This window comes from Vulpes vulpes, chromosome 13 (genome assembly GCF_048418805.1).
Source record: "Vulpes vulpes isolate BD-2025 chromosome 13, VulVul3, whole genome shotgun sequence".
Taxonomy (NCBI): domain Eukaryota; kingdom Metazoa; phylum Chordata; class Mammalia; order Carnivora; family Canidae; genus Vulpes; species Vulpes vulpes.
Window position 1 is genome coordinate 159,609,229 of NC_132792.1, and position 18,078 is coordinate 159,627,306.

Sequence of the window (18,078 nt, forward strand, 5' to 3'; positions counted from 1 at the left end):
AGGGGGCCTAGGACATGATCAAAACTAATCACTATAGTTCCAACTACCATTAACAAGAGCCTGTATCTAAAACTCTTATTAAGAAAGTTTACAGGGGAAAAAAAAAAAAGTTTATCAGGATGCCTGGGTGGCTCAGCAGTTGAGCATCTGCCTTTGGCTCAGGGCATGACCCCAGGGTCCTGGGATCAAGTCCCACATTGGGCTCCCTGCAGGGAGCCTGCTTCTCCCTCTGCCTGTGTCTCTGCCTCTCTCTCTGGGTCTCTCATGAATTAAAAAAAAAAAAAAAAAAAAAAAAGTTTATGGACACAGTAAATACTTCCCTTGGTTTGTTCTAACAAGGCTAACTGGAGTTTACTCCTTACTTATGTAATATTATTTATCAAACAATAATATCTTCTCCCCGCCCCCTTTCTTTAAAGATTTTATTCATTTATTCGTGAGAGACCCAGAGAGAGGCAGAGCCACAGGCAGAGGGAAAAGCAGGTTCCATACAGGGAGGCTGATGTGGGACTCGATCTTGGGTCTCCAGGATGACGCCCTGGGCTGATGGGCAGCGCTAAACCGCTGAGCCACCCAGCGGTGGCTGCCCTTCTCTTCTCTTTTAACTAGAATAGACAACCAGATGTTTTGTTGTAAACAACTGGCTAAAACTGTCCGATCTGCCATTTCTTGTTAGTAAAATTAATCAATTAGCACTACTTAGACAAATATTTAGAAAACCAGATAATATTTTTTATTCTTAGAATCCAATGGCTTTGGACACCCAGGTGGCTCAGTCAGTTAAGCATCTGCCTTCGCCTCAGGTCATGATCCCAGGGTTCCAGGACTGAGTCCCACACTGGGCTCCCTGCTCTGGGCGGCAGGGGCGGGGCAGGGGGGAGCCTCCCTCTCCCCCATGCTCATGTTCTTTCACATGTCCCTGCACTTTCTTGCTCTCAAATAAATAAATAAAATCTTTAAAAAATCCAATGGCTTCAACAAAACAGAACTTGAGACTCAAGAATGAGATCAACTAAATTTTTAAAAACCTAGCCCATTAAATAATTCAAAGATCTTTTTTCTCAAGAGGTCCATAACACCTACTGATTTACAATGAGTACAAAGATAAAGACACTCCCCACCAACTTTTCAAATGACATTATCTAGCTACAACTGGGTAAATCACAGAATGAATTTGGTCTGTACCTTAATAATGCTACAAGCAACTTTAACTCCTTTTTTAATGTATGGGCAAGTCATCAGGTAGGACATCTAACATAGGATCATATATACTTAGTGCTAATTACTTTGGAACTTAAGTTTCATTTCTTTTGTAGGGGTGGGGAGGCATTTTTTTTTTTAAAGTCACTACATGGTGAAAGATTCTGGGCCTTTGGGCCTACATTCTCATTGTAATCATGTAACCAGATTCACTCAATGTGCTACTCTTGATTATCTGTTCTCTAAGTTGTTAAGCCAACAAGAGAAAACTGTACTCAAAGATTTAGAAACTACCTTTCTCCCACAACTTCCATCTTTAGCTTTTTCTTTGATCCTTAACCAAGTAACTCAAGTTTGTTCAGAGAGGATCCCAAACTCCCAGAGAAAGTTGGTTGACTTATCTAAACTCTAAATATTTGAGCCAACTGGTCAGGATAATAGATGGGTGAGTATATCTACATAAGGTTGAACAAAATTTTTGATTTGGCCAACCGAAAACACCGAATCTGTGTGGTGAGATCCAACACAGTACCCTCCTTTATAATTTTTTAATTATTGCTTTTCATTGATGCACTTATACACTCAAGACACTTTTTTCTTAAACCAACCTGCAGGGCCTCTACATCCTGAAGCCAGTCCCTGGCTCTCTGCACTGAGTCTTTCAGAGCTACACCATTTGGCAGATATGCGGGGATCTCCTCAATCTCCTTAACTGCCGTAGCAAGGCTGTTCAATGAATGCCGAGGTCTAAAAAAATGAAATATAAGAACTACTTAACATTTTACATGGTGGTTCATTTTTCTTAAGGTTTACTAAAGAAACCAGAAAAACCATTTCAAAGGAAATTCTGTATAAATAATTTTTTCAAAAGTCAGTAACTATTAGATATCAAGTTAACGAGTTTCAAATACATGCGTACAATTTAAAAGCTTCTAAAATAAAGGAAATGACTCAGTATTTAAGTTCTGCTTATTCCTGATTTTATGCTGCTATAACCACAGACTTTTCATTTGCAGAAGGTAACTTAATGATTATTTACTGTATTGAATTACATATACTGTCAAAATTCATATAGTTTCACCAAGAAAACTTAAGTTCTCTACGATAGCAACATTCCAAAAGCATAGTATCAAAAATTGCTCAATGACCACTATTTTAGGATTACAAAAGTATGTCTGTTAACCATGTATTTTTTTTTTTTGTACTTTATGTTGTCCATCAGACTAATGAAGAGCTGTCAGATGAAAGCAAAATTAAGGGAGCGACTGATCTTTCTCCCCTCAGTTTGCCTGAGTCCAGTCAAATCTCTCCAACACAAGTAAGATGTCCTGAATCACAAAGAAACAAAAATGTACATTCCTATTTCTGATGGTAATTACTGGCTATCTTCATTTTATAGAACGGTGCATATTAACTTTCAGACATTTTCAAGACTCCTTGGGAACTTATTTAACTGTGAGTTGAAATGGTTTTCCACTTGTTTGTAAAACTTTTTTCTTCTCTCAAAGATGGTATCATTGGGGTCCAAAGAAATTTCATTAAAACAACTCCAGAAAAGGCAATTCTACTTGAATCATTCATTTCACAATCAGTAAAGTACAAAAAAATTAATATTCTTTTACCTAAGTTCCAAAGCAATTCCAAACATCTCAGCTACTTCTACATGTGTTCTACACTTTCTGCTGCAGCTTCTGGACATTGGTCACATACCAATCACTGTGCTCTAATGCTCTTAGATGGACATATCACTCAACCTTCCCCAAGAGAAAGGTAGATTTGGTTTTTTACCTGGCCTTGAGAAGACTCTTGGCTTTGTCATCCCAATGCTCTGACACTGTGAGCAGTTCCTGAAGTCGGGCCATCGCTTTTTCCACGGCTGAATATGGGGCCAGACCCACCCCTAGGTCTATGAGACGTCTCATATCATCTAATGTAAGGGAGCTGGGGTCTAGGCAAGCTTGTTGCACCTCTTCTAGCCAACGGGCCTGCTCCAGACGGGTACGCATCTCAGCAAGCTGTGGAAGTTCAACATCAAATTCAAAGCTGACATCTAGCAAGTCTTGCAGCTCAGCAGCACTGGGCAGTTCCTCAGAGAGCAATTTCTGGCTATGCTGTTGGAAATCTTCTACACGGTTCAAAAGATCCTAAAAAAACACAGGTTGTTGTATCAAAATACTTATTTTAGTAATTTGGATTCTTTCATACTCAGAATCTTCAATACATATTCAATGTGACCCTCTTCCCTCTCATAGGATTTTAGCAATAGTATGGGTAAATGAGATAATATATAAGCCAACTGACAGCTAAACGAAGTGACTATAACAGACCTTTTACCAACTGCAAGGAGTAGCAAGTGGTTACTTTCAAGGTAAAAACTTCCAACTTTATCTCTCCTTTGTAGGCCTATTACAGTCTCTTTATACATATACACCAAAAAAAAAAACACTCCATGGGTATTAAAAACATCTGCAAATGTTTGTATAAATTAACCACCCAAGAAGATGACTTAACATGTCAATTGAATTTATTTACAAAATATAGGATTACCAAAGTACTTTCCCACACATCCCTCTGTAAGTGTTACCTTTAGCAAAGGTGTTTGACTGAGGACACATGGAAGAGCATACAGCTGTGTCACAAACTGTCGGAGCTCATTCACTGTCAACTGATTTTGGGATTTTCCTCCACCAGATCGGTATCTATAAAAACAAAGGCCCAAGGAAGCCATGAGAACATGATATATTCACCGTTCCCAGATTCAATGTCACAGGAATACAGGACAGAAGGAAAAACCAGTTACAAAAGGTTTCAAAGTTTTGCCACCAAAGAGTCCAAACTCAAACAGAAGTATATACCTAGTTTGCCTTTTGCCATTAAGCAGCTGTTGTGCAACAGAGGCACACTTCTCTGCATCCTGTGTGACTAAGCGAAGGTGACGCAAAAGATCATTGTCTGGGAATTTCTTCATTTCGGATTCTTCAATTAAAGCCTTAAAGCTGACAAGGCCTAGGAATAAAGAAAAGGTCATCTTTTCTGTTATCATTATGTTTATTATGAGTGGTATAAAATATAGAAGGAGAGTTTGCTTTTATACCTTATCTAAAGTATGATTATTAATAAATTTGTTCCCTTGATTGGTCTTTTTTGGGCAAGGGTAGAGGGTTTTACTTTTATTTATTTACTTTTTAAGTTTTATTTATTTTTATGTAATTTCCATGCCCAAATGTGGGGATCAAACTCATGACCCTAAGATGAAGAGGCGCATGCTCTTCCAACTGAACCAGCCAGGCACCCCTTTAGAGTGTTATAAACAAGTGCCTAGAGTTGCTCTTCAACGTGGAAATGTTTCAGAGATGGAAAACAATGGACTTGTCAAAACAAGGCAAATGCGGATCCTCATTGTTGCACATACCACTCCTTTCTCTTGCACTTTGTAAATTATGGGAAAGGAGTTGTAACTTTCGAGGTAATAACAAAAGACAGAAACTGTGACATTGATTAGCACTAAAAAGTAATCAAACAAAAAAGTGATTAAACCAGAGACCCCTAATTTAGTAACATGCTACCTTTATCTTAAGATTTAGGTTTTATAAAAGGTTTTGCTAACATTCTATATAAAACGTAAAATATTGTTTCTGAGACCAGAGGTGTAAAGGTCATTCCATTTTCTAACAAGATGATCTTTGTTACAAAAAACACGATCCTGTACAATTCATCAAGATTTTCCTCTGATATAGGGTATCTGCCTAACCCACTCATGGCTTTAAAACTTTCTCTGCTAACTCTCCAAAAGCCTGGCTGAAAACGGGGGAACTAAACAAGGACAAAGTCAGATTGTTTCAAGTAATCTGTTTGTTGATAACTATGTTAGCTACATTATGATCAGTCCCAATTTGCCAATCACCAAGCCACACTATATACCACATACTTTTCTTTTTGTTAATCTTTGCCTCCAAAGCTTCATTCACATTCAGGGCCCATTCATTATAAGATTCTGCGCGAAGCTTCAGTGCATTCATCATGGGGTAGAGATCATCCAGAGTGTATCTGTACCTGGAAACAGGATAGCAGACTTAGTTTTGAGATATTTGGGTTTGGAGAAAATCATACATTTTATGCTCAGTATTTCAACCCTAGAATAGAAATATCACTTTATTAAAGATTCAGGGTTTTCCATAATAAAGGTTATTCTTTCTACTCACCTCAGTTTATATTTATAAGGAGGACAGGAACACAATTCTTTTACATGATGCAGGCAAACAAGCAGGCCAGGTTTACAAGAACAGGAGATGGCAGACATGAAGCATGTGGTTTTACATTTTATACACTGACGCTCATCATCCGGTAACAGCTCAAAATCCATTCTTTCCGAATCAATTACTCCCTAGAATAAAGTATATTTTAGAGACCTCCAAAGGATAATATAATCCATCAGTCCCCCAAACACATAATAGTTGAGTTTAGGAAAAAAAAAAAACGGGTGGGGGAGTAGGGGGGAGCCCCACCAAAATAAGAGTGCATGTGTGGAATACAAACTAACAATGATCTAGCAGCAAACATGGGCAGGTAAACTACCTCACTTGTTTGGGGAGAACCTCTTTTCGGACAAGGTAGATCCTTATGTTTGGCCGTTTTGGTCAGTATGAAAATAGTTATTAATAGGACTGTAAACTACTAAGATTTATTTGCTCTTTGTGCTACTCCAAATTGGCCCTATCCACACTTTGGGTATAGATGATAAGAGCAAAAGAACTGCATATACTTTCTACTTCAGAGGAAATATTAAATAGGACTTCAGAGTTATACCCCTAGAGAATCCATGAAAAGAACAAAAATAAAAAAAGAAAGATGAGAAGATTATCATGAAGGGATTATTGAGGGGTAGATGCTGAGTAGTCAATTAGCTTTCACACATAAAGTTACCTAAAGGGTATTATTTATCTGAAAATGTTAGAAATATGTACAAGACACTAAAGTCATAATAAAGCATTTCCTAATTGAAACAATATCAAGAAAAATGAGATCTTAAACCAGTAAATTTCAAACTGTAGTTTGCAACAGCTAGAGAACGTTCCCTAGGATATACGTTTTGTCACTGAAAGATCAAGCTTTGACCACCTTTTCTCCTTATCTAAAACTAGATCCAAATCTAACTGTGAGAATGCCAGAATCTGATCAAGTCACTTTATGAACCACCAAGCTCCTTTGTTTTACTGTTTTATTCTGTATTTTAACCTTTTGACCATTTTACTTCCTGCTGATGACATGAACCAACAAAGACAGAGGAGAGTAAGGAAACCGCTAATCAATGAATTTTCCTTTTAAACTGGAACTGATCATTAAAAAGGACTTCGAGATAAAAATGGTTGTAACTTTACTTTAAACTAAGATTAAAGACCAATTTTATGGTTCTTAGTTAAGAATGAATCATATACATCTCACTCAACTTTGTCAATTTCCACATTTGGGAAAAAATTTTCTCAAAGTTCCACAAATGAGTTACCATTATTGATATAAGGCCATGTTAAGACACCTAAACCGTACCTTCTGGGCATTGTTTTCCCTAACTATAAAATATAAGAAGAAAGTGAATAAGCTTGCTGTTGGTCCATAAAAGGCTTCAGAGAGCCAACATTCAAGAGTTATATCTAAAAAAGTCACACTAAAAAAAAAAAAAAAAAAAAATCCAATGTGACTCTTTTTGCAGATACCACTGTCCCAAAACAATCTACAAAAAAGCTAACAGAATACTGAGTTTAGCAAGGTTGCAGGACATAAAAAGTCAATATTCAGAAGTCAATTATATTTATAAATACTAGCAATAACCATTTGAAATAAAAAATTTTAAGGTATCATTTATAATAGTACCAAAAAACAAAATATTTAACTATAAACCCAAGAAAATATGTGTTAAGATCCATATGCTGCAATCCACAAAAAAAATAAAAGAACTCAAGAAGACTTAAATAAATGGTAGATATATGATGTCCACGAATTGGAAGAGTCAACATTGTTAAGATACCAATTCTCCCAACTATATTCATGGATTTAATGGAGTCCCTGTGAAATCCTAACAGGGTTTTTGGTAGAAATCAGTAAGCCAATTCTCAAATTTATATGGAAAGCAAAGGAACTAAAATAGCCAAACCAATTTTTAAAGTAAATGAATTGGAGAACACACACTATCTCATTTCAAGCCTTATTACAAAGGTATAGTAATCAAGATCATATAGCAACAGCAAGAGAATAAATGTATAGGTTAAGAGAATAAAACAGAGTCTAGCAATAGACCCATTTATATGCGGTGAATTGATTTTCAACACCAAAGTGCCAAGGCATTTTAAAGGAAAAAGAATGGTCTTCTCAAGAAATGGTGCTAAAACAATGAGACATCTTTTTTTTTTTTAATATTTTATTTATTTTTTCAGAGACATAGGCAGGGGGAGAAGCAAGTTCCATGCAAGGGGCCTGATGCGGGACTCGATCCCAGGACCCCGGGGTCACGCCCTGAGATGAAGGCAGATGTTCCGCCACCGAGCCACCCAGGGGTCCGTCCCACAATGAGACATCCTTATGCAAAAAAAGAATAATCTCAACCCACACCTTGCACCATAAATAAAAATTACTTGAGATGGATTAAAGATTTACATGTAAAACCTAAAACTAAAAAATTCAAGATGAATAAACAAAAGGTCTTTGTGACTTTGGGTTAGGTAAGATTTCTTAGGTACATAAAAAAGATGCAGGGGCACCTGGGTGGCTTAACAGCATCCAACTCTTGGTTTTGGCTCAGGTTTGGCTCCTGTCATGATCCTAGGATCAGAAGATTGAGCCACACATCAGCAGACAGTCTGCCTGATATCCTCTCCTCCTCTGTCCCTCCCCCAATCTCTCTCCTCTCTAAAATAAATAAATCTCTAAAAAGATGCATAAAAGATGGGACGCCTGGGGGGCTCAGTGGTTGAACCTGCCTTTAGCCCAGGGCGTGATCCTGGAGTCCCAGGATCCAGTCCCACATAGGGCTCCTTGCATGGAGCCTGCTTCTCCTCCCTCTGCCTGTGTCTCTGCCTCTCTCTCTCTCTCTCTCTCTTTCTCATGAATAAATAAAATCTTAAAAAAAAAAAAAGATGCATAAAAGAAACAACTGCTTAATTGAACTTCATCAATTAGAAAGACACTGCTCTGAGAAAAAAAAAGATAAGCAACTGACTGAAAGAAAATACTTGCAGAACACTCATTTGATAAAGGACTGGTATACAGAATGAATGGAAATCTCACAACAATCCAATAAAAAAAGGGGGTGGGCAACAAAATATATGAACAGACGCTTCACTGAAGAGATACATACACAAGTAGTAAATAAGTACATACATGATAGGATGTTCAGTAAATCAGTGGCCATTAGAGAAAATGAAAACCAAAATGAGATATTAATACACATCTATCAGAATGGATCTTTTTCTTTTTCAAATATATTATATATTTATTCAAGAGAGACACAGAGAGAGGCAGAGACACAGGCAGAGGGAGAAGCAGCAGGCTCCTCGCAAGGAGCCCAATGTGGGACTCCATCCCCAGACCCTGGGGTCACACCTTGAGCCGAAGGCAGACGCTCAACCGCTGAGACACCAGGCATCTCCAGAATGGGTCTTAAAGGAAATTAGCCTAAGAAAAGACTTCTTAAAATGAGATTAATGTAAGAATTTTACTAAGTAATATCCAGAGACACACCAATTGGGATTCCAGAAATCTTACCAATTTACGAACAGTTTCTCTTAAAGCTTTCTCATCCTCAATCATAATGGCCATATCTTTCTGAACAGTTGAAGCCACTACGACATCTAGTACATCAGCCTTGGAAGCCATCTTGCAAATCATCTCATCATGGGAAAATACACAATAGCGGTGAAGCAAGCGATAATGCTCCACACACTGTCGGCCTAATGGCAGCTGTTTCAAAAGACAGAGGATAATACATGACATTCATCTTTCTTTCTCCTTTTTATTTCCAAAGACTTCTGATCATTATCACATTACCAAAGAGCATATTCTGGGTCATAATATTTATCAACCCTATAGCCAGACTCTAAGAGGCCTTGGCCCTTTTCTTTTCTAGCCTTTGCATCTCAAAGCTCTGGCATGTCAGGTATCTAATTAAAAAGTAGTTTAGTGCTCGCTTCGGCAGCACATATACTAAAATTGGAACGATACAGAGAAGATTAGCATGGCCCCTGCGCAAGGATGACACGCAAATTCGTGAAGCGTTCCATATTTTTTTTTCTGTATGTTGGTAAATTGAACACCAATAAAAATTAATTAAAAAAAAAAAAAGTAGTTTAAAAAACCCAATGTATGGTGGTGCCTGGCTGGCTCAGTCAAAAGAGCATGCAACTCAATCTCAGGGTCATGAGTTCCAGCCCCACTTTGGGTGTAGAGATTAATAAATAAAGACATTTTTTAAAAACCCAATGTATTAACAATGTGTCAATGTTCAGTGTACAATCTAACTGGACATGAGAATTTACACATTTCCTGAAATAACTATGCTGACTTAAACCTGCTTCAGGGAATTAACGATGCTCTAAACTATATAACGGAAAATAATTTCAGGTACAGGTAGTACTATTACTCAGTAAAGCACTGAAACAAGGTTATAATTCATTAGATTTAACATCACACACTTGAACTAGATCTTTTTATGTAAAAGAAAAGTATTAATACCAATATAAAAATTCCACCTTACAACTAAAACCAAATGCATCATTAAAAATTGCTATATTATACATTAAATTTAAACTAGTGTTACACAGGCTTAAGACTGAATGAACTTTTTGTTACAAGTTTGCAATGAGATACTGAATTTTCCCAAAATGTAAATCAACAGACTCATTTATTCATCAAGTCTCACTTTTACAGAAGAAAAACTTATCAGCTGAACTGAGCAGTGTGCTTAGTCAGTACAGGCTTGATATGTGGTGCCAAGTGCTTTACCCCACTGTGGGTGGTAATCAATTTGTAGACCGGCCATTTGAGGAGCACCAGGTTTAAGCAACCACACACGAAAGCTTCTCAAGTGTCATATACTACACTTCTGTAGGAAAACAATATATTCAAAAAGGCTAAGTCATAATTACATACCCAATCGACAGTGCAGAAGTTAACAGCCTCAGCAAAATTAAAACCTTGATTAAAACCACTGTGGTAGGCTCTTGGAAATGTAATCACAAACTCCCCAGCACACTGATTAGTTCGGTAAACCTAGAGAGACAGAAATTGGGGATTTTTAGTGACATTCGTGAAAGACAATCTGGACACAGACTATCAGATGATATTCCAGAAAGAGAAGCTTTCTTCTAATTACAAGTGAGCCAACAAAAAGAATTATGGTAGAATGATCATAGAGATACTCTATTCGGCCACAAGATGGAGTAGTATTCCAGACTATGAGGGTTGATTAGGATCTAAATAGAAAACATGGATTTTACTACAAAAATTGGCTACATCCAGGATTAGGACACATCTAAATATAACTACAATTACGAGTATTCTAATATTATTATACCAAATTAGCATCTTTTACCACCAATTAATGAAATTCCACTGTTTTTCAAGTATGTCATCCCATAAAGAGATCTTATTATAGCCCTCAAGCTTACCTCCCTCCAACAATTCCTTTTCCTACCCCAATTCAAAAAAACACCTGTATTAAGGCAGCAATCTCTTCGATGTCAACCTTAGCAATATTTTTCTGGATAGGTCTCCTTAGGTAAGGGAAACAAGCAAAAATAAACTCTTGGGACTACAGCAAGCTAAAAAGCTTTTGCACAGCAAAGGAAACAAACCATCAATAAAAATGAAAAGGCAAGCTACTGAATGGGAGAAGACATTTGCAAATGATATATCCAATAGGGATTAATATCCAGAATATATAAAGAACTCATTTAAATCAACACCAATAATCATCATCTAATTGAAAAATAGACCTGAATAGACATTTTGCCAAAAAAGATATACAGATGGCCAACAGGTACATGAAAAGATGCTCAATGTCCCTAATCATCAAAAAAATGCAAATCAAAACCACAGTGAGAGGTCTTCGCTCATCTATTAGAATGGCTAATAACAAAAAGACAAGTGTTGGCAAGGATGTGGAGAAAAGGGGACCTTCGTATACTGTTGGTGGGAAGTAAATTGGTGCAGCCACTGTGGAAATATGTGTACCCCTGTGTTCAATGCAACATTATTTACAATGACCAAGATATGGAAACAATCTAAGTGTCCATTGATAGATGGGAGTAAAGACATAGTATAAATATACAAAGGAATGTTTGTATATTATTAATACTCCGCCATAAAAAAAAAAATCTTGCTGTTCACAACATGGATGGACCCAGAGAGTATTATGCTAAATGAAATAAGTCAGAGAAAGAAAATATCATGATTTCATTTTTACGTGATCTAAAAAACAAAACCAGGAACAGACTCAAATATAGAGAACCAACTGGTGGTTGCCAGAGGGGAGGGGATTGGTTGGCATGGGCAGAAAGAGATTAAGAGGTACAAACTTCCAGTTATAAAAAAAAAGTAATAAAAGTAAGTCACAAGGATGAAAGTAGAGCATAGGGAATATAGTCAACAACGACCTGGTGACAGATGATAACTACACTTACTGTAGTGAGCATTTTGCAATATATAAAACTGTCAAGTCACTATGATGTACAACTGAAACTAATGATGTCAACTATACTTCAATAGTCTTTTTAATTAAAAAAATCCTTATTAATCTAGGCACACAAATCCTCAGATTGAATTTATGAAATAATTAAATATCATTTCAATATATCTTTCTACATCAACAGTTGTTCAAAATGTAGTTCCCAGACTAACAGTATCATCACCAATTGGGAACTTGTTGGAATGCCAATTCTCAAGCATCACCCAGACCAACAGAACAAGAAACTCTGGGGACGCCTGGTTAGCTCAAAGGCTGAGCGTCTGCCTTCGGCTCAGGGCATAATCCCACAGTTGAGGGATCAAGTCCCACACTGGGCTCCCGGAGGAGCCTGCTTCTCCCTCTGCCTGTGTCTCTGCTTCTCTCTGTGTCTCTCATGAACAAATAAAATCTTAAGAAAAAAACAAAACAAAACAACAACAACACCCAAGAAACTCTGGGGATGAGGTTCAGCCAAGTGTATTGTCACCTGCCATTCAGGATTCAGATATAGTCAGAAGTTTGAAAACCACTACCCACCACACAAGTACAATCCCTTCTACTGGGAGTACCTCCTCCCTTCCACCCCAAATCTGCCAAAAGTATTCCTTATTAGAGCTCCAAGTCTTATGAGTTCAAATGGTCACTATAGGTTCTTTCTAATTCTCCAGAGTTAAAAGGTCAGCTACCTTGTTGACACTACTGTCAAACCACACCACCATGCCATAATCTGTGTAAACATTATCTGTCTTTTCCCTTAAATTGAGAGCCCTCAAATGCACAGATTCACTCATGTTATCTCTATGGCCCAGAATCAAGCCTCAAGGGTTCCTCAACTTAATAATGGAAAACCATGGCAAAAGGTCTCATTTAGGGACAAGTTACTTATAACAAATCAGAAAGATCAATCAATATGAATGGGAAAACTTCAATGTGGAAAATACCAACAACGAGGAGATGATGGCATTTTGGGAGTTATTGATCATTATTTTTTAAGCTATTGTCCAGCTTAATTTTAAGGATAATTTTAGGATAATTTTAATCCCTCAAAGAAAAAACCTTTGCATCTGCCCTCATTTACTAGCCTATGAACCCCAAGGCATGAAGTTTAGGTCACATCATCAGGAATTCACTTTAGCACAGAAAATGTTATCATTCACATCTGGTCTCATAAAATATCTTCAGAGCATTCTCCAACAGGAAGCCTATATACAAGTAAGTGTCACTTTGTAGAGGAGCATCAGAGGCAATATCAGCAACAGCACCTTTCAGTCTAGAATCCAAGCTCAAGGACTTGAAATTAATTTTCTCATTAGGGGCACATGCCTTCAGCTCAGGTCATGATCTCTGGATCCTGGGATAGAGCACCCCGCCCCCCTGCCACAGCCCCCAGCCCCTGCCCCAGGTCCCAGCGCCCTGCTAAGTGAGAAGCCTGCTTCTCCCTCTCCCTCTGCCCCGCCCCTCCCTACTCAAGGACACTCGCACTCTTTTTCTCTCTCAAATAAATAAAAATCTTTAAAATAAATAAATAAACAAGCTTAATTAGGGGTGGAGATATAATATAACTATTATTTACTAAGCATGCAAATCATTTCAGTTTATCATTCAAAATTTAGTTCATATAGATTCCATAAATTATTTTTTTAAGTACGGACAGGGTATGAAGGATTCTGACACTAGAGTTTAGATCTTTTTTTTTCTTTTTTTTTTTTTAGAGTTTAGATCTAATTGTAACAGAACCTAGACATTTTCACAGTAAATCATACAAATAACACCAAGGTTTTTGTTTTGTTGCACTGAAAGACTGAAGTTATAAGAAAGATTATAATTTAAAAAGCCTGAATTAGACACTGAAAAAGAAAAGGAAGCATCACATTTAATATTTGCAAAATACGGCTGCTTAGCAACCTAGTTATTAACCACAACAAATTGGTTTTTATGGTGTCCAAGGATCCAGTCTTATTGGCTTGCTGCAATAAAGTATCATATTCCACCAAACAGCTGCTTCTGCTATCTAGTTATGGTATGGGACACAGGTAACTAAACCAACTTCATAAAAAACTGAGTAACAAGAAAGAGAAGTGGTGGATTAAGCCTGAGTGCAGGAAGATTGACCCAGAACATACAGGCACTTCATGAGTCATCAGGGTATTGGGGTTCATGATGGTCACAAGCTGATGGAGAAGATCTGGCTGGGACACAAAGAGCTCTGGAGCTAGTTTCTTCATTACATTTTCTAGCTGCTCGGCAGCATACCCTGGGACTCCATACCAGGTTTTTGGCTCACCCCTGGAAACAGATCGTAAAAATAAATCAATCTTAAGAAATACAAAAACATGAAATTTCATTAGAAGAAAATCAGTCTGCAACTCTAACACCAACAAAATAGTTAACAAGCTGTATTTTTCAGGCCCTGCTTTGTAATATTATGCTACAAAGGAATGTTCAAACTGAGTGTCATTAGAAATGTGATCTAAACATATGTGATGCATTTTCCCCCTTCAAGTATAGAGTTTAAATATGAGACTTAATATCTGAGGTCACTCTTCTCCCTCCCATTTTTATATGACTCTTTAGAAAATATAAGTATCTAGAATTTCTAAGAATATAAGGTATCATGCTAGCTACAGGGTATGTGGTTACCACAATTTCGTATAGCAACTGACAAGGGATGGCAACTCTCCATCTTCCTTTTCCCTTGTCCATTCTGACAGGCGAGGTTAAATCAAACACTAATAAGGCATTAGCATTTCTAAAGAGCTCTTATTCTTCAAAGCACTTTAAACTGTCGACCAATTATTCTGTAACATCCCTATGAGATATGGTAAATATAATCTTCATTTTACAGCTGGGAGCAATTGCCTAGGGAGACAGAACTGATGCTCCACATATATTTCCCAACTCGCTCTTTCTTGTGGTACATCCTCAAATTCCTTGTAGGGGCTTTTAAGTGAGTTACAGATCTTCAAATACTTCCGTACTTAGAAAAGCAAAGGATATGGAGGGGGTAAAAACAGATGTGAAAGAAGAAATGGTTTTGGCTAAAGAGTTTAAAAAGTTTAATTGAAAAGTCTATCTGTACTCTACCACCACACACGCGTGCACTGAAGAAGCCCTTTCTACGGTAATGACTGTCAGAATTCAGCACAAAACAAGCTGGCAGTCCCGGGGACCTGGAGGACGGTGGGTCCTATTATCCACCAGTTTACCCAGGGGTATCTGGGCTGCCAATGCCACGTGATGGGATTTCTCGATAGTAAAAGCAATGCTCAGTGCTTTTTAATCTTGCCATGAGTGAAAGCTTCTTTCACTAAAAGCTGTATATATATCCCCTCCCCAAAAACATGTTATACTTGAAAAACTGTGTGCAATTTCATGGGATTTACGGATTTCCTAGGAATCTTTCAGAACCACTGCCTTTACTTATTAAGATGCTTATTTCAAGAATAGTGAAAACTTAAGGAAAAAATAGTTTGTTCCACTTCAGACACACTTAAAAAGCTTCTAGCCCAGCTTACATCCTATGCGTAGGTTACGAAGAACTTCTTACCAGTGCAGGTAGTTAATGGAGTAACTCCAGTGGTCTTCAATATGCCAACAGAATGAAGAAAAGCACATTCCCACATACAACCAAGGAAGTTTCATGCCGCATATATCAGCAGTAATGTGAGCAAGGACAGACTGCTCCATCACTGGCATATTGTTCAAATTCCAGCCACTATCAAGATATTCCTAAAAAGGACACCAAAAAGGTATAAAGGTTTAGCCATATCATGCTAACATTTTAGATTCTGAATGCTTCAAAAAGCTGGCTGAAAAGTCTTCAAAATAAAAAGGTTGGGGTCAGAGAAAAGGAGGGGAGACCACTATGCTAACTTCTTAGATGCCCATAGATTAGATGCTCAGTTTTGAGCTTTAATATAAATAGATTCATGTAGCATATACTTTTGCATTTGCTCATGCCCTTGTGTTGGCTACAGAGGAAATACACAGTATGAGTCCATTTATACCAAGTTCAAAAACAGGCAAACTAATCTGTGGTGTTGTAAGACAGGATAGTGGTAGTCCTGCGACAGGGAAGGTAGTAAAAGAGGGGAAGACAAAAGGGGAACTTCTGGGGTAAGGTTTGGTAAAGTCCTAATTCTTGTTCTAGTGCTGGTTACATGGGTGTATTCAGTTTGTGAAAATTCATCAAGCTGTGTACATGATTATGTACTTTTCTATGTATCTGTTAGATTACAAAGTGTTTTAAAAAAACCTGACTTCCTACTAGGATAGGAATAGAAAACTTCCTAGAAGTTTGTTGTTGTGGCAAATGATAGATTTATAAACATTAAAATTCAAAGATAAATTTAGGTCTGGCCTCAATCCCTCAAATTTTCATTGGAAGGCGATACCAAGTTACAGACTAAAGACAAAGGGAGGTTAAGTAATCTCCCCATATCATCACAATATAGTTGAACAGCTGGGACCTGAATTCCTCTGTGGGCTCCTTCTGTTTTTCTCAAAGTCATTCAATATCTGGTAATCAGGGGCACCTGGGTGGCTTAGTCGGTTAAACATCCTACTCTTGGTTTTGGCTCAGGTCATGATCTCAGGAGTGCTGGGATCAAGCCCCCTGTCAGGCTCTCCACTCAGCAAGGAGTCTGCTTATCCCTCTCCCTTGCTTGTCTCTGTCTCATATCAATACATAAAGATTTTTTAAAATCTGGTAATCGGGCAGCCCAGGTCACTCAGTGGTTTAGCGCCTGCCTTCGGCCCAAGGCCTGATCCTGGAGACCCGGTATCAAGTCCCATGTTGGGCTCCCTGCATGGACACTGTTTCTCCCTCTGCCTGTGTCTCTGCCTCTCTGTGTGTTTCTCATCAATAAATAAATTAAATCTTAAAAAAAAAATCCGGTAATCAAGAATGTGCTGAAAGTAGTCATAAATTATTTCGAGCCAACCAAATAGAATTTTAATTAATAATTCAAGTTCCAACTACATACATGTATGCAGTAGGCAGTAAGTACAGTAAGTCCTGTACTGTGCCTTTTAGATAAAGATATCCTCAACTATTAGCTTTAAATACAGGCCTCTGCTTGAAAGAGAAGTGCCTCACAGCTAGAGCCTACCTCCTCTTCAGGTGAAAGTTTAATTTTCCCATCTCGGACAGGGAAGCCACTGCCAAATTCTTTTGAGGCAATATCAGCTCCATATTCTACTGTGACATCCTCTTCAATAGTGCTTACCAGTCGCCAAAATTCTTTCTCAACTAGTTCTGTGGGAACCATCTGGAAACAAAACAAGGAGGAAGACAAGAAACTGAATTTTTTCACAGACACTCACAAACTACCCATGACCAATCTGAAAAGATAAGCTAAAGGACAGAAATCACAGGACAGCACCCTAAGGAAAATTATAAAATGTTCCACAATTGATCCCAGGCAGTTCAGACATGGGAAACAATTTCTAAAAGCAATTTTATAACTAAAAGAGTTAAGTACTGATTAAGAATATATGCTCCTAAATCACCAACCTGACCACTATACTAAAAGGGAGTCAAGGAAAGCTAAATTCTGACATTCAAAAACTAGAGGTTTTTGTGGGTGAGAAATATAACTTGGTTGACTATTATACAGTAATAATAGCTGTGTTTGAATCATACTTCGTCCTTCGAGATGTGCTATAACACATTACCTGAGTCCATCCTTTCATTAATGACGTAGCTGAGAGTAATGCAGGCAACCATGATGAAAAAGAGTGCAAAATTGAACAAAAGGAGCAACTACTTTGCAGTAGCATGTAGTAATATAAAGAGCCACGAGACTGAGTGTCTAGGATCTATTATTAATCTGAGGCAAGTTTAGAGAAAGGGAACTTAAATGCCTCAATATCCTCAAAGTCCTCATCTTCTAAGTAAAATAAAAAGCCAACCAAGGATAGAAAAAGAGAGGTCATATACGTACCACCACGACTAGTTAAGCAAACATACGGGGAAATCATACAATGTAAGGGGGGTCAAAATAACTGAAAGTCAAATAAAGTATAACTTGAATTTATAAGCTCATTAAGTAACGTTTTAAATAACTTAACAGCTTTTGTCAGTACTATCAGGAAAAACAGGTTCACACATACATTATGGGTTCCCATAAATGATACAGCCATTAAAGTGGGGAAAAAGTGGA

General features: G+C 37.7%; 1 protein-coding gene and 1 non-coding gene across 7 annotated transcripts in view; one reads left to right on the plus strand and one right to left on the minus strand.

Annotated features, from left to right (window-relative positions):
- The window catches only part of KDM5B (lysine demethylase 5B), an 86,925-nt gene that overhangs the window by 24,210 nt on the left and 44,637 nt on the right, over positions 1-18,078 (minus strand). For all 6 annotated transcript variants that reach the window (XM_072733633.1, XM_072733632.1, XM_026018019.2 and 3 more), the window contains exons 10-20: positions 17,026-17,184; positions 15,462-15,643; positions 14,038-14,200; positions 10,339-10,458; positions 8,956-9,150; positions 5,403-5,584; positions 5,129-5,253; positions 4,056-4,206; positions 3,785-3,899; positions 2,989-3,344; positions 1,809-1,947 (exon numbers count right to left, since the gene is read on the minus strand). In XM_072733633.1, the coding sequence (XP_072589734.1) occupies positions 1,809-1,947; positions 2,989-3,344; positions 3,785-3,899; positions 4,056-4,206; positions 5,129-5,253; positions 5,403-5,584; positions 8,956-9,150; positions 10,339-10,458; positions 14,038-14,200; positions 15,462-15,643; positions 17,026-17,184 (1,887 nt within the window). The remainder of the gene's footprint in view (positions 1-1,808; positions 1,948-2,988; positions 3,345-3,784; positions 3,900-4,055; positions 4,207-5,128; positions 5,254-5,402; positions 5,585-8,955; positions 9,151-10,338; positions 10,459-14,037; positions 14,201-15,461; positions 15,644-17,025; positions 17,185-18,078) is intronic.
- On the plus strand, positions 9,370-9,476 carry LOC112934583 (U6 spliceosomal RNA). The gene has a single exon (XR_003237984.1). It is a non-coding gene; the product is annotated as a U6 spliceosomal RNA (small nuclear RNA).